The sequence below is a fragment of the Coloeus monedula genome (assembly GCF_965178545.1).
Source record: "Coloeus monedula genome assembly, chromosome: 6".
Lineage (NCBI taxonomy): Eukaryota > Metazoa > Chordata > Aves > Passeriformes > Corvidae > Coloeus > Coloeus monedula.
In genome coordinates this window covers 54,600,720-54,617,205 of record NC_138786.1, presented here as the reverse complement: position 1 = coordinate 54,617,205, position 16,486 = coordinate 54,600,720, and the positions used below count along the sequence as shown (strand labels likewise).

The 16,486-nt window shown below is 37.1% G+C and overlaps 1 protein-coding gene across 11 annotated transcripts in view; it reads left to right on the top strand.

The window, feature by feature from the left end:
* The window catches only part of CDC42BPB (CDC42 binding protein kinase beta), a 92,705-nt gene that overhangs the window by 43,786 nt on the left and 32,433 nt on the right, over positions 1-16,486 (top strand). For all 11 annotated transcript variants that reach the window (XR_014226496.1, XM_082283560.1, XM_082283559.1 and 8 more), the window contains exons 4-12: positions 910-1,005; positions 5,343-5,491; positions 7,457-7,550; positions 8,877-9,077; positions 10,932-11,180; positions 12,143-12,222; positions 13,192-13,358; positions 13,448-13,567; positions 15,367-15,500. Coding sequence is in view for 10 of the 11 variants with exons in the window: in XM_082283560.1 (XP_082139686.1) it covers positions 910-1,005; positions 5,343-5,491; positions 7,457-7,550; positions 8,877-9,077; positions 10,932-11,180; positions 12,143-12,222; positions 13,192-13,358; positions 13,448-13,567; positions 15,367-15,500 (1,290 nt within the window). In the remaining variant the exon portion in view is untranslated. The remainder of the gene's footprint in view (positions 1-909; positions 1,006-5,342; positions 5,492-7,456; positions 7,551-8,876; positions 9,078-10,931; positions 11,181-12,142; positions 12,223-13,191; positions 13,359-13,447; positions 13,568-15,366; positions 15,501-16,486) is intronic.

Here is a 16,486-nt window from a genome sequence, read left to right as displayed (position 1 = left end):
AATACATCTGAAGAAGTGGCAATGACAAAAAAAACCAAACAGTTCTTGTCTAGAACCCAAACACTTCCATCTGCAGCTACCAAATATCCTGACAATGCCTGTCTGGATTGAGAGTAGTGGAAGAGTCCCAAGGTCTGTTTCTTGATCTTTTTGATCCAATAAAAATATTAATATATTTTTATTGGGGAAGACTCGCTTGAGGTTTATGAAAGTTGGTTTTATGTAAAGATACTGAGAAAACCTGTTACACAGAGCTTGCTTCTCTGAAGTGTTGCAGTGTGCCGTTTGAAGTAAAGGAAAGATTAGTGGAAATGAAAATGTATTATACAGGACAAAGATAAGACAGTAATAGTAAAATCTGCTTATTTCCCATAATGTGTTAGCAGTGTCTGGAACTGGGACTGTAATGTAATAAAAGTATACATGAAACTGTTTTCATAAAGGTCTTTATCGGAAGAATCGGACTTACTTTTGTAGAGCCATTATCTTTCTGCTAGAGATGATAGTGACAAGTTCTCATTTTCTGACTTTTAAAAATGTTTTGTAAAACTAAGATTTGGCTTTGACTTGAATTGATATGTGGGCTTTTTGTTGTTTGGTGTTGGGGGGGGTGTTGTGTGTTGGTGTGGAGTTTTTGGGGATTGGGGGGGTTGGTGGGGTTTTTTGTTTTGGTTTGGGGTTTTTTGTTTTATTTTGTTTGGTTTTTTAAAGTCACAGTCAGGATTAGAGTGACTGAATGCCTAAAACCTGCAGAGATTCCCTGGCATGTCACTTGTGTAGACTGAATTCCAATGAATAGAGACTTCTGTTCAGTAATTTGAAATAATCCCACAAAACATCCATATATATTCATCCTGTGAAAACTACTTGTTGATGTTGACAATGGCTTTTCCCCCCTCTCTTCTTTAGACAGCTTGCTTCCGAGAGGAGAGAAATGTCTTGGTGAATGGAGATTGTCAGTGGATTACTACATTGCACTATGCCTTTCAAGATGAGAACTATTTGGTATGTTTGATTCATCAATAAATAAAAGCTTTGGGTAGTGAAAGAACTTTATTTTTGGTATATTTTTAAAATATTAGTGCATTAAATCAGTCCACCTCATGCCTCACAGCAGTCTTTCAACATTCTTGTTTTCTCCTTGAAGTAAAACTTCAAAGGGACTGACTGTAACTCCAGAAGAGTGAGAAAGTTGTGTAGGACTGTAGTATATAGAGCTTTAGTTAAGAATCTTAAATTAACTAATCTCCCCTTGCATAAAAAATACCATGTTCAAATTTAGTATTTTTGATAAGGTTGTGATTAAGTAATCTGAGAGGTGTTAACTCTGTGAAAGTAAGAAATATTTTTATTTTATTTTAAACTTCCAGAATGTCTTTTGAAGCAAGATTTTGTTTTAAACTGGCGAAAGTAATTTAAAAGTTTGGTATTTTAAAATCCTTAGGGGAAAAAAGAGCCTATTTCTTAAAAGTATTTCTATAAAGTATGTTTTTATATCAGCAGGTTGGTCATCTCAGTAATTTGAGAGACCTTAGCAAACATTTATAAAGAAAATCTGTACTCCTGTGACATTTCTTCATGATGGGTTACTAGAGGTGTGACATACAAGCCCTGTTTACTTTAGTCACAGAATATAGCAGAGTACTGGTTAGGAGCAAAGTCAGTAAAGCCCCAGTATTCTGCAATATACTGAACCATACAGCTTCCCTGTGGCTACTTCAGGCTGGGTTTGCAAACCTGCTGTTTCTGTAACATCTGACACAATTGTAGTGTGAAAGTTTTCACCTTCCTAACACTAGTAGCATGGTAGCAAGTCATGAATATAAATAAGAAAAAATGTATTGATAAAAGCCTGCCAAACAGTTCAGGAACTAAGCAAGAGTTAGAAAATAATCAATCATTTCCACAGATGCTGAAACAAAACATGTTACTTTGTCATGTCCGAAGTATTTCTAGAATAACAAGCATACAGTAAGAAAATACGTAGTCACATCTTAGGCCCTCATTTACAGGCTGTTTCCATTCAGTGGTTTGTGATAGGTCCAGGTTTTTAATCTCTCACAGTTTAGTTATCTCTGGCACTGTTGTATGATTTCAAATCAGCTTATAATTTCAAATTTCTACAGAACCAACCTTCAGACTTGCATAAAAAGCATCCTGTATTGTATTTCCAAGTAGCTTGGAAGAATGGAGCTACCTGAGGAAAAATCATTAGCTTTGTGAGGTAACAAGTAATAGTAAAGACAGCACAGAGGGGGAATCTTTTCCCAAAGTTCCCAAAGGCGTTTAGATATTGAAGTTTCACTTGACAGCAGACCGTAGACATCTAGCATCTAATTTAAGATCCAGTATCTGAGAAGGCAACAGTTCTGCCCAGCAGCCAAAGTCAGCAGATTCTCAGCTTGCCTGAGGTCTGCTTCCACATGTGCTGAGATGCTGCCTTCCAATTTGGTCTGTTATTCAGAAACCATCTCCTGTAAATGTCTGGTGCTCACAGATGGAGTGGATCTGCATCTCAGTCACCGTTGTAAATGATGCATGAAGAAAAGGTGAAACGCATCAAGAAATCAATTCATCCAAAAACTTGGACAGAAGGTTCTCTTCCATACCATCTAGTACTTGTCCAGGGACTGAGATCTCTGATCAATTCTCTTTGGAGCTTGAAGAAGTTTATAGCTACATTTTTCCTCATCCTGGAGAGCGCTGCCTTGTTACAGAGCCTGGGCAGATCTGGTTTACTTTTTAGCTGTGCTGTTCATCCATGATCCTTGCAGAATGGAATACAAAGCTGAGATCAAAACAAGAACAGACAACAGAGCTTGGTTTTCCATCCTGGTCCTCTGCAAGAGAAAGCTCTTGGTTCCGGCATTTCCTCCCAGTGGTGTTGGTGCATTATATCTAGTGATTCTTAAATGCAAAACCACATAAGCTAACCCTGAGCAGAAGGAGAGCCTTGTGTCTTCCCCCACCTAGTGCTCTGCCATCTCTGGCTGCATGATGAAGGGTTCAGAACGAGACAAAGAGGAAGTAAGATACTAACAGAGAAATGTAGAAGCTGCCTTTGGAGAGTCTAAAAGTACTTAGGGTTTTATTCTCTCTATTTAATATTAACAGAGCATTTGATAATGCAGAACTTACATTTAAGCAAGAAATACAAAATTCTATGGAATATGTGTGTTCTGGTGTCCATTTTCTGGTTCTGCTCTTGTAGTTTTAAAACCTTTCAAGCAAATACACGATGTATTACTGTTTTCTAAACAGCCAATTCTTAAATCACATGACATAGAAATGGTAGCATAACTTTTTTCTGGTTCTTAAAAAGCTTTCATAAGAGACAGCCTAAGTCAAGATGGGTTAAATAAGCCTTTGGTGATTTAGCTGAAGCAGATGCGATGTAAGTGCAACATAGTCCATGAGTATTGAAAATTTGTATGGGACTTGAAGTTCTCCATCTCTTCCAGATTTGAATCTCTTAATTTTCTTTCCTAGTCTCATTCATGAAGAAGGGCATTTGTGTATCCAACTGCCGTCAGCCTCTCAAAGGCTTCTGAGTACTCATGAAAGTATTTTGATATCCTTTTTTCCTTTGATTTCCAATTACTTTCATCCTGTTTGATGTAGTCACTTCCCTGGAAGAAATGCAATACCTCTAGATTTCAGCATCAGAACAGCCTTTGTTTTAATCCCATAAGAAGGGAGAAGCACCTCCTGGCAAGCAGATCATTTTGAACTGAAAAATTAATACAGTTCCACTTCCTCATAGAAGAGATCTCACCATCTTTCTGTGATCCAGGTGCCTTACTTCATGTGTCACCTGAGTTGCTGTTGAGCTATAAATACTTTGGGAGCTGACAGAAGTGCATTACCTTGTCTCTGAAAGGGAGAATATTTCACTTCCCACAGAAGGCTCTATAAGGTTTCTTTGCCTTGAATTTGACAGAAAATGCTTCAAGATAATATCCCTTTTAAAAGATTTATGGTTTCTGTCTGTAGCATTTTGTTTTCAAGCATAATTGTTGCATGTGTACAGTGTTCAGTACATGCTTAAAGTTTCTTGGAGCAATATACACAGATCGATTTCAACATAAGTGATGCAATTTGCCTATCAGATTAAGCCATAATTTGAATAAGATAGAGGAAAATACCAAAACTTGTGGCTTTTGGAGTCGCTATTTTAATCCAAAAGATAGTGAGGAAATTGTTAATATTGCACTTTATGTTGCTTGCATTCCTATCTTCTTTAATTTGCTTCCCTTGTGGAAGATGAGTCTGTGGCATGGACAGTGGATTCTAGGTTGATTTACTTTGAGGAGAAAAATAAGATGACTGCTTTGGAAATTTAACTCCAGAATAAGCAAAGTTAGTCCTAAAACCATGTATCAAATCATCTTGGGAAACATGAAACAAAATTGCTCAAGACTGGTAGTACTACATGAAGTCATTATACTTGAAGTGATGCTCTGGTTTAGGTGGATGTTTCTAGGAAATACCTGAAACATAATCCTTGTTTTGTGGTATGAGAAACAAATAGCATGCCTGAGTCTTCTTCTTTTATGTCACCCTATCAGTTGTGGTTTTTTCCATGGATAGGGTGATGGCTGATTGGCCTAGGAGGCTGTTTACATTTTCATTGAAATATATTCAAAGGAATGTTAATCTTTGACTTCTAAATTTCCCACTTTAGTGCCTCTGGCTTGGCAGTGCTTTTGGCTTGTTATGGGCATCCATGTATAGTACAGTAATGTAATGTATAGTGTCATCAAGTGCCTGCCAGCTGTGGTATGCATCCATGATGTGGAATGTGCCAAGATGAGCATTTGAAGATGTTGATGTGATAAGTGCCACTTTAGGAACAACGAGTAGTATTGAAATGGTACCAAAACTGAAAGTAGTAACTAAATGGATATTTTAGACTAAGCTGCATCAATTATTGAGTTTAGCTACACATTTTCTTTCATAATCCTCTGGATGTTTGCAGTTTAAGAGTTGGTAACCTACATTAGTTTTGATGATATTAGGTAATTTTCTTTGTGATACTAGTTAAGACAAAAATAAACTCACCCTGATTAACTTGTTTGTTGCTGCCATATTTTATTTGGGCTTTTTTTATCATAGGAGCTAAATGCTGATGTGTCATTCTTACTGTGATTATGAAAGGAATATGTCTTTTTATACTAAGTAAGTAAATAAATAAAACAGAAGACCACCAATTTTGACTACTTTTCACAGGCATAGAAAAAAAATAATGAAAGGGTTTTTTTCAGGGGTTCACTGATGAACTGTAATTTTTTTTCTTGCCAGCTGTCTCTCAGTACTTGATTGCTTTATTTCCATATTTTCAGTATCTGGTGATGGACTACTATGTTGGTGGTGACTTGCTGACACTTCTCAGTAAGTTTGAAGACAAGCTTCCTGAAGATATGGCTAGGTTCTACATTGGTGAAATGGTGCTTGCTATACATTCCATACATGAGCTGCATTATGTGCACAGGTAAAATACCTTCTCATTTGGCAAAAACTACATGTACAGTTATATGATGTTAATCCCAAAGACACTGCTATATATGCAAATGGACACAGTAGCCAAAGGCAGACTGCTATGGATACATGCTTACTTTATGCTGTACAATAGCTCTATAAGCTACTTTATTTTAAATATCAAGTTTTGATGGATTGATATCAGAAGCAGTGACATTTATCTGACTAACCTTTTAAAGTGTCTTCTATTTTTAATCAGGGCTCTTGACTTATTCTCAATTCACTTAATAAATATTTATCTCCCTTTGTCCAAGCAACCTAGAAGTTTGAAGGGGTTTGAAATGGTTTGAACTTTCTACAGATGTTTAGATATTCTGCAAAATTTATGCACAGTAAGCCCATGATAACATCAGTGCATGTACTTACCTGAGGTCATTCTCAAACAGATTTTGTAATCAGTGGGCATGTGCTGGTCTAGTTTTGCACACAAGATGTGTATTCCAAATTAGTGGCTACCATCAAGTAAACTTAGGTTGTGGTTGGTAGTAGCTTGTACAGTTAAAGTTTAAAAAGTATAGGGAATTCTCAACTATAATTCTTTGAACTCTTCCGTTTGCACTTTGATTGCTGTTTTAAAAATTAAAAAGAAAAGACATTTAAACTCACTAAAACTCCTGTGAGTAAATGTGGACAATATTTGGGGATTTAATAATGTTACCACCTCAGAGAAGTTCACCAGAGGCAGCATTGCACCAATTTCCAAGGATGGTGGCCTGACTTGCTGAGCAGCTACATCTTTTCATGGGGCTGAATGAAGGTCTGTTGTGGCAATAGGAGTATGTGGCTCTGTGGCCAAAACTCGTGCTTTGAACAGGACATGTGCCAATGCCCAAAAAATTACTGCTTGGCAACTGGAATGGATTAGGAGGAAGCATGATTGCTCTGGAGAGGGTTTCAAGGACCCTTTAAGGGCTTATACGACCTGTCAGCTGTAGAGAGGAGACAGTGGAGCTCAGAGAGGAGTCATTAAGCCTTTGTGAACAGCAGTACTGGTCCCTGAGGCAAGTGAGGGCTGCATGCCAAGCAAAGATTGGCTCATGATGCAAGTGGCACTGTGAGGAATGCTCTTCAAAAAACAAACAAACAAATCAGTGTATACTTGTATATTAGTTTTCATAGTCCCCTGCAACTACTGAGCTTGACTTGTGCTTGTGGGACTGTAAGGGAATGCTGACAATATCTGGAACTGAAATGTATGGAATAAGTTTAACAGTACAGAATTACTAATTAATTTGCTGGGGAAGCATAGTGACATAGTCCAATTGTCTCAGCACATATTTTTGTGTATTATCATAAGTAAATATGCATTTAAATTTATGTAGACAGGCATAGATTAGCATTTATTATTTTGTATTAAGACTGCTAATGAGTAGCGGTATTAGTGACATTTCAGTAATTAATTTCATAGCATTAACCCTTGGTTAAAAAAGGTTAATTCCAGTTTGTGTTGGAAAAACGTGTCAAGTTGGCAGAATTTTTACACATATGAGAAGCCTTTGTTAAGTCTGTCACAGTTTTTCTCACAAATCTCAAGTGTGAGTCTGGAATTCAGCACCTTAAAAATCAGCCATTGTCAGCTTCCACATCTGTGTAGCAAGGTGTATTAGAACACCTTATTTTTGTTTACTCCTAGTAATTCTAGTCTCCTTCTCAAAGATTAAACTGGAGGTATTGTACAATTTTTAAGTTTTTCAACACATGTAGTGGCATTTGGAACCTCACATTTGAAAAGAAATACAGATTTCATGGTGCAACAAAACTGGTGGGTTTAAGGTTGGTCAAGAGGAGAGAGTCATAAATTGTGCCATAAAAAGAGTTTACATCAGTGGGTAAAATTTTGTGTTGATCCAAGATTAGTATTTACAAGCAGAGCTAATATTGTGTGTTTAAATCTTTTCATGTCTTTCTGTTACAACAGGGACATAAAGCCTGATAATGTTCTTTTGGACATGAATGGCCACATACGACTGGCAGACTTTGGGTCCTGTCTGAAAATGAGTGAAGATGGCACAGTATGTATAAAGCAAAATTTATTTGGGTTGCTGGTAGTGGAACCTTAGAAGTGAGTTGCTGCTTTTAAAGAGATTTAGACATCATCAGTGTGCATAAGGGAGGTGATAGATTGTGAACTTTCTGACACACTAAAAATTGAGGGTACAGTATAACTCAACATACTTAAATGCGTTTTTGAAACCTTCATCTCCTTGTTTTACAGGCTGCTAACTTTTAAAGTTAGCCTCTGCTATATTTTTCTAATGTTCACTTTTTGTTCTAATGACCATTTAAGTGGGGGGAACGGTCAGTGACCAGCTACACCAGTTAGGCACACACAAATGTGGAGTCGCCATCCAAAAAGATGCATAGATGTGGCACTTGGGGATACGGTTTAGTTGGACTTTGCAGTGCTCAGTTAACAGCTGATCTTAAAGGTCTTTTCCAACCTAAATGATTGTCTTGATTCTATAATTAATAAGCAGTTTGTTTTATATGCCTCTGACAAATGGAACAGCAACATGATGGTAATTGGCCATCTTGTGCAGCAGATTTGATATACCTCTAAAAGATAAATGTGACAGGTTTTGTTTGTTTTGCCTCGTTTAGGGCACTTCCAGGGTGCCAGTCCTGCCAAGGTATGACATGCAGCATCGTTCACTGGTTTTGGCACAAAGTCACATCTTGTTGATGTTCTCTAGTCATAAAATGCCTGTCAAAGCTTTACCATAAAAAATGCAAAATGAAGGAGCCATTAGAATTGACAACATATTCCTAGAGGTTAGAGCTGTGCTGCCCTGATGGTCAGGGCTTCCCCACTACTTGGGCACAGAGTAATTTCCCCACTTTATTCCTCTAGTGAATCCAGTTGCACATTGGGCAATAAACATTAAACTGATTTCAGACATAATAAAACTTACCCAGGAAATTTGTTCTGTGATCTTCAAATTAAACTGTAAAATTCAGGAGCAGGACCTGATCTCCCTACTTACTCCTTTTTCATTTCAACTTCTGGCAATGAATTGCAGTTTTAAAGTATGAACAGCCACAAAGGCAAAATATATTTTGTCTTTCTCCTTTCACAATATCTGTGATTATTTTGGGTTTCTGCTGTGTTCAGAATAAAACATATCGATGTTATGTAGCAGTAGAATGGAACTTAATCTCTGCAGTCTTTGTTACTTTCTTAATATTTTCTTTGTTATGTTGCTGTGATTTTATAGATATCTTCCTTCTCCATAATCATGTCATGGTGTCTCTGTTTTCCAGAAATACTAGTGTTTGAGTAAAAAAGTTCCTGAGAGATACTGGAAACTTATGAGAATTATGTTTGCCTTATTTTTAAGGTACAGTCATCAGTAGCAGTGGGTACTCCTGACTACATCTCTCCTGAAATACTTCAAGCGATGGAAGATGGAATGGGGAAATATGGGCCTGAATGTGACTGGTGGTCACTGGGTGTCTGCATGTATGAAATGCTGTATGGTGAAACACCCTTCTATGCAGAGTCTCTAGTGGAAACCTATGGGAAGATTATGAATCATGAAGTAAGAGTTGTATTAAATCTCTTGTGTTCTAAGTTTATAATGTTTACAGAGCAACTTGTCACTTACAGATATTGAAGTGATGGTAGTTTTTTGCTTTTTCACAGTGTTTTAGATTCATGTTGTATAGGTTTGTTCAGATTTTAGGAATGCTTGCTTCTCTGAACTGCAGAAATTTAATTCTTTGACAAATTGGAATTTTTCTCTAAATGCTGATGTTCTTGTTGGAAAATCTAAGCAATCATCACAAAATCAAAATTAAAATCTGCTCTTGTGTCAGCTTCCTCTGGACTGTGCAGGAGAAATAAAGTAATGCATTATTTGCACAGCTGTGCACATTTTCTGTCACACTGATAACAGTATCAAAAAGTCGACCAGTGTAGACATGAGCTGCAGGAAGAACCTGAGTTGGGGAGGAGTTGCCTGGAGTGGCAGTGGGTAGAAAAACGTGAGCTGCATGAAGAACGTGAGGTCAGGGGGTTTGTCCAGGGTCAGAGTGGTAGGAAAACATTGGAACTTGGGGGTGCATTTTGAACATTAGACAGTATGAATAAAGCAGTCCCTGGTGTCCTTTCACGGGCTCTGTTAGAAGGAGGTGGTCATGTGCATACTCCAGGTAGCCAGAAGCTGTTGCACAGGAGAGTGTGTTCCTCCATTTTCTTCTGCCCGGGTTTACCATGCTGGACTCTCACCATGAAGCAGTCAGTGATGGATAGGATGTGAAATCCTTGCCAGAGCTGACACTCTTACTGTGATGAATATTAATCTCTTCTGTTGCTTGAATTTCTTCAGTGAACTAGCTGATTGCAACAGTAACCAGTGTAAACTTGTTACTCTGTTAAAATATGACTGTATGCTTTTCATTGAAAGTTTTAAAGTTTCATTTCATTTATGAGGGTTTGGTCCTTAATTATTTCATTTTTAAACTTGAAAAGTTGTATTTTAATATATGTATTTATATATATAAATATAGCAGCAGCTTGATCTACTGGGCGGCATCTCTGCCCAAGAAAGAGGGGTTGAAACTAGGATGATCTTTCTGGTTCCTTCCAACCCAAACCATTCTATGATTCTGTGATATGTGTAAATATGCTACTGTCTTTTATTGGAAAGCAAACAAACAAACCAATAACAAAAAAACCCCAACCAACCAACCAAAAGACCCCCCCAAAAGCCCTTCCTGGCTATAAAGTGGTAGTAGTAACATGCTAAAATACAAATAAAGTTTTCCCAGTTTTTTCAATCTAGAGTAATTTCAGTTGTTAGTGGTAATTAGAATTTTTAGATCTTACGTTTGTTTATGATAATAGAAATACTTTCTAAATGTAGATTATATTTTGGTAAGAAAAACAGGTATTTAACTTAAAAATTAGAAAAATACATTTTAAATATGATAGCATAAAGAATTGCCCAACATCATGGGGTTTTAAGAGCTGAAATTAATTTAATCTCAGGGAGTACATCTCCAGGAGATCAACGGGACCTCTGGCTAAGAATACCAGTGAGAGTCTGTTTTTATTGTACAATCTTTAATATATTGTTGTGTGTAAAAATTCTGGTATGTCTTTTAAAAAAAGTTTACTTTTCCTAACAGAGTTACTGTAATCACAGATCAAACAGATCTGTTTTAAAGAAATTGAAAAATGATTTCTTGTCTTTGAAATCCAATTTAAGACAAAAAATCTGTCACTGAATAGATTGAATTGTGCTCTGTCATTGCTCACTGTAACTAGAACAGTATTTGACTATTCATCTCCAGTTTTATTGGTGTAATTTTATGGTTTTTTTGAAACTACAGTTGACAGTTTTGGAATTAATTCCTTCTCTAAAAATTTCTCTATTTGTTTTGTTTTCTAGGAACGGTTTCAGTTTCCATCCCATGTTACAGATGTATCTGAAGAAGCAAAAGATCTTATTCAGCGACTTATCTGCAGCAGGGAGCGTAGACTGGGACAGAATGGAATAGAGGATTTTAAGTCTCATGCATTTTTTGAAGGACTTAATTGGGATAACATCCGAAACCTAGAAGCACCTTACATTCCAGAAGTTAGCAGTCCTTCTGACACCTCAAACTTTGATGTAGATGATGATGTACTAAGAAATCCAGTGAGTGTTTGTTTTTAAATATTACTAATGAAGTGTGCATCTTGCTGCACTGTAAGGTAGTAATGAGAACTTACTTCAAAATAAATAAAGTAAGAGATTAAAAATAAGTCACTCCAAACGTGAAGAATTCAAGTTTTTCACCTCTTTGGCATTTTGTGCTATCAGAAATCATAAGCTGCTTTTTTAAGTGGTAGCACTTGCCAAAATGCATTACTGTTGCACGGTCGGAGTTAAAACATATTTAGGTGGGGAAAAAAGCCCATTAGTTGCCCTTTCAATTTATCTTTACAGGGAGCTAGTATTTGGATTTGTTCCTTTTCAAAGGTGAAATAAAATCTGTCTTTAGAAATACACATATATTCTCTGTGTAGCTTGCAAGCACAGCTGTCCAAGTGAGAGGACTCATCCTGCTACTTCTCCACTCACTTAAGAACCAGGAGGTTGGTTCTTGGAGTAGGGAACATTGGTGTTCCACTCCTCCATTTCTGTTGTCTTGTAGTTTACAAATGGGCCAGGAGGAGTAGAGAGCTTTTGTGGTAATTTGTTCACCAGCTTGTACTCCAAGAAATGAAGAGCTTTTGGCATGTTTTTCGATTACATGTCTGACAGTAACTAGAACACAACGACTAACAGCATGCATTTTGGTGCCAGGTCACTTTTAATTAGGAACTTGAAATTTCAGGTTTCCTTTTACTGGCTGCATCGTGCTTTGAACTTGTTGAAATGCTGCCCTTTCAAGTGCCAGTTCAAGAGGCTCCGAAATTCAAGTCATTCTGTTAGGTGACCTAATCTGAAATAAAGCTTGTCCAGAGGCAGTGGAGCATAACTGCCAATTGTCAGTTGGTGTATTAAGAAAAATCATTCCATTAGCTGTCTCTCTTTTAGCTGTTGAGGCTTAATGAAATGCTTTTCACTCTGTATGGGTTCTCTCTTGGGTTTTCATGCACATTGTTTTCATGCAGGAAGTGGTGCCACCAAGTTCTCATACAGGCTTTTCTGGATTGCATTTACCATTCGTTGGGTTTACATACACAACTGATAGGTAAGCAAAGGATATGTTCTTCATTAAACTTGTTTCCCAAATGCAGCTAATTCTTGGGAATTCTCATTTTTATAAACATGTGGAAAGGTTGATGTCCATAGGTATACCTGTGGCTAAACTTTTATCCCTTGTTTTTTGTTTTTCAAATGTCTGAACATATTTTGATCCTGTTTGCCAAGCTTAGATGTGTTTGTATTTGATATTTTATCTATTTGAAATGAAAGAAAGTTAAGGGACTAGATGTGTCAATTGCAGTTCCTGCGTTGAGAGGCTGAGAGCAAGTCTTGTCCACAATGGACATCTGCCAGGAACTGTTCAGGATTATCTCATTGCTCCACTGTCCTGCTGGTGTAGACCAAGTTAACACAGAAGGTTCTGAGCCTGGACAAAGTGTCTCACTTTGCATATCTTTGAAATGTCCTCCCTCTGACTTCAGAGGTCTCTCAAACATATGCTTATCTCTGATCTTAAGGTATTATGGCCTGTTTGTTATTCTGTTATTTCTCTTTGCTGGGGTTTGTTACCCCATGAACCCAAAACATGCATGTCATCCTTTTCACAGTGAGATGATGTGCCGTAACTTAAATCCATCTTTGCCTTGCTTTAAACTAAACTTTTGGGGTTGTCCCTCAGCTATCTTAGTGCAGGTACATTTACCTGCTTCCTTTCCTGCCAGGTGCCTGTAACCTTTGGCATTGGGAGAGTTAACATTTTCAATCATATAGGCAGTTTGTGAAGTGAAGTTACATCTGCATCATTGAAGTCCTGCATGCAGGTATCTTAATTCTACAGCAATTGCACAGTAGCTAGGGAATAATGAGTTTACCCTGAGAATTGTCTGTACAGTAACAATTACTGCACTAATTGTACTTGTCAATTTAAGGTGCGTATTTGGTGGAATCCCAGCATGTCCCAGCTATATGCTGTGAGTATTTATTAAAATGTCCTAACTTACGTATTTCTGTTCAGCTCTTTATCTGATAGAGGCACTTTAAAGAACGTGCTGCAGTCTGACACTGTAACCAAAGATACAGATGTACAGCGCGACTTAAAGAACACTTCACAAATAGAAGGCTATGAAAAGAAAATACGGAAATTAGAGCAAGAAAAGCAGGATTTGAACAGAAAACTGCAAGGTTAGTGGTTTATATTTGTTTGGATTCTTAGTTCTGCTCATTGAAACATATTTGATTGAAAATATTTTCCTTTCTTTTTGGATTTTAAGAATCTACACAGACAGTGCAGAACCTCCAAGGTCCAGTGTGTGTTACAGCAAATACAAGCCGTGATAAGGAGATTAAAAAATTAAATGAAGAAATTGAACGGTTGAAGAACAAATTAACAGGTAAGCCTCTGGCATGGTAATTATAGTGATGCAATTTATTTTGCAGTAAGTAGAATTAATGTTCTTGAAGTATTTAAAAAACAAAGGGTTTTTTAAAGCCTAGTTCAATATTAAGAGGCATTGCAGTTTTTCCTAGATGAACGCTTAACTAATTCTTCCACTTGCTTGGCTTGATTGCACATACTAGCATGGGAAGTCCAGAGTGTGATAAACTGTGTGGATGGATTTAGTTAAGTATTTTGTGTGATACTTGTTTCCCTAAAAATCTCAGGAGATCCTGTTCTCTTACTCCTCCATTTGGGGAGGAGTATTGAGTTGGAAAGGTTTTATTTGGATGCAGGTGTAAGAGAGGAGATAGAAGTCTGGTTGCTCTTCAGTAACATAAAGGAGTAGATGGGGGAATGTGTAATAGTAGCTCACATTTAAATATTTCTGAGCTCCTGCTCCCTTTGTGTTTCTGTGTTTGGTGATGCATTAATTAGGAAGCACTGAGCGTTGCAGAAAAACAAATACTGGCATCTGTCCTGAGGGAAGACTGACTCACCCATATCACTGAAAATTTGTTGCTTGACAATGTTGTTAGTTTATCCATGTAAACCTCCTGTTAGCCCCTAATTTTTAAGTGGGAATCAGTGAAAAACAAAGTGGTAGTTTTGAATCCTAATGACTTGGCTGAGAGTTTTATAGAGGCCTGTATACTGTGAGTTCAGATGCTGAGTTGCTGATGCTGATTTTTTTAAAATGTTTTTTCCCCATTTCGTTTGACAATATACCCTTTTTGTCTGTGTATGCACTGCAAAAATCAGCTCTGCTCTCCTACATAGATTATCCTTCCAAAAAAAGCTATTCTTGTGTATTCTGAAATTAGGTTTGATTCACAGCAGTTAGATTAAGGTTCTGCTTTTGCAAAGGGTTTGGGTTTATCTAGTTCTTCAATCAGTGATGTCCTGTTAAAATCTAGCAGTATGTTCTGATTAAAAAGAGGTATCATTGGTTCACGTAGGGTGGGAGGAAGTTTGTTCTGAGGTGAGAAAAGGAATAATACTTCAAGCATTACAGCAGTGCTGGGGATCCTGAATACATGGGTCCATTTTCCTGGTCTGTCACAGACATCAGGGAACTTGAGTGAGACAGTTATTCCCTGTGAAATTTCTTATTTATTTGTTTAATGGAAGTAGTAATTAAAACCAAAATAGAGAATGGCAGTTCATTTTCATAGAGTTGGTAAGACTGAGCAGAAGTATATAAAGGTGGCTATGCTGGGTTTTTTGCACTTAAAACCAATAATTTCAAATCAAATTTGTTTATTTGTCTTTGAAAGTAAAGAGAGAACAAACTGCTAGGTATAGGGGCAGTCAGGTCTCCAGATTGCCTTGTGCAGGATGGTATTTCTTTCCCAAACTATTTATTAGTTCTTATCTAGAAAATAAATAGTCCTTGCCTGTCTTGCTGGATGCACTAATGATTGTAGCCCTTTTGTTGCATAATGAAAACTATTTAGGAAACACATTACTAGAACTGGAATTGGAACATTTGGAGTTTATTTTAATATTTTCAAGGGCTAGAAGTTGTGTTCATCAAAAGCAAACAAAGCCTTGTGCTAAGGCTTTTTCACTTAGAGATCACAATCTTTGGGGTCTGAAAAAAAGAAAATTATTTTGAGGTATCAATGCCCCAAAGTTACTTTAAACAATCTAAAAGTTGATTTTCCAGGCAAGTGATGCCAGTTTGCGTGAGTAATGTGGCTTGTTTTATTGGTGTTAATTTTTAAGTTACCTTTAATATGTATTAATCTACAGATATAAGTAAACTGGAAGCACAGCTTGCAGATGCAGTGGCTTTTCGACAAGAACATGAAGACTCCATTCACAAGTTGAAGGGACTAGAAAAGCAGTGTAGAGTACTGAGGCAAGAAAAGGAGGACCTTCATAAGGTATTGATCCAAAGATAGGTACTTCTAAAAATGTAAAGTAGTTCTGGAACAGTTATGTTGTGATTTGCAATTTTAGTGTTTTAAATGCTGCTTTTTAAAACTATGCTGTGATGTTAGGGAACATGTTCAGAAGTACAATAGCTTTCCAAATTATCACACTTCCTTTTTTGGAAGTTGGTGGGCTTTTTATTTTAAATGTGTTCTGCTAGATGAAACAAACGCCTTAAGAATGGTTTTAATTAAGCAGTTTAATTTTTCTTAACTTTTTCAATAGAAGTCTGAGGGCAATCAAGAGAGACTTCAGAGCCTTGGGATGACTTGTTAAGGGATCAGGAACACAAGTATTGTTCTCTTCCATTCTTCTAGTTTCAGGCAATGATGGGAGACGAAACAGCCCCAGCAGATACCTGGCTGGTATACCTGGCAGAATTCTGGGGGTTTTGGCCATTGGTCAGTTTACATGACACCCAGCCTGCTGCTGACAGCTGGGGTGCACCTGTCTATTTAGGGGGAAAGGATCTTTGCACAGAAGTTAGCAGGGCTCGTTGAAAGAGCCTATTTACTATCTTTTATACCGAAAGGTTAATTATTGCTTAAGGTTGATGATGACTTTTATGTAATCGCTGAGTTCATTTGCTGCTGTGTAAATTATCCCTTTGTTTGCTTTCTAAAATTCAGCAGCATTTCAGTTTTAAATCAGCAACATATTTTGCACTAAAATAAATAGGGATTTGCATATACTACATACCATTTTCAATAATAATTTTAAAAAAGCTACCTGTATTAGAATAATGAGTTTTGCAAAAGTCTACCAGTCATATTGTTCCTGAGCATTCATATGGATCCAAAAGTAATCCATGGGCCAAAATCTCTGGGCTGTTTGTACACTAGAATTTAATATTTAATAGTCTCTCTTCTGTCTGTTAACCACCGGTAGGGGTTATTTTCCAGAGTGTATGAGTAGCAGAGAAAGGAGATCTGCTGCT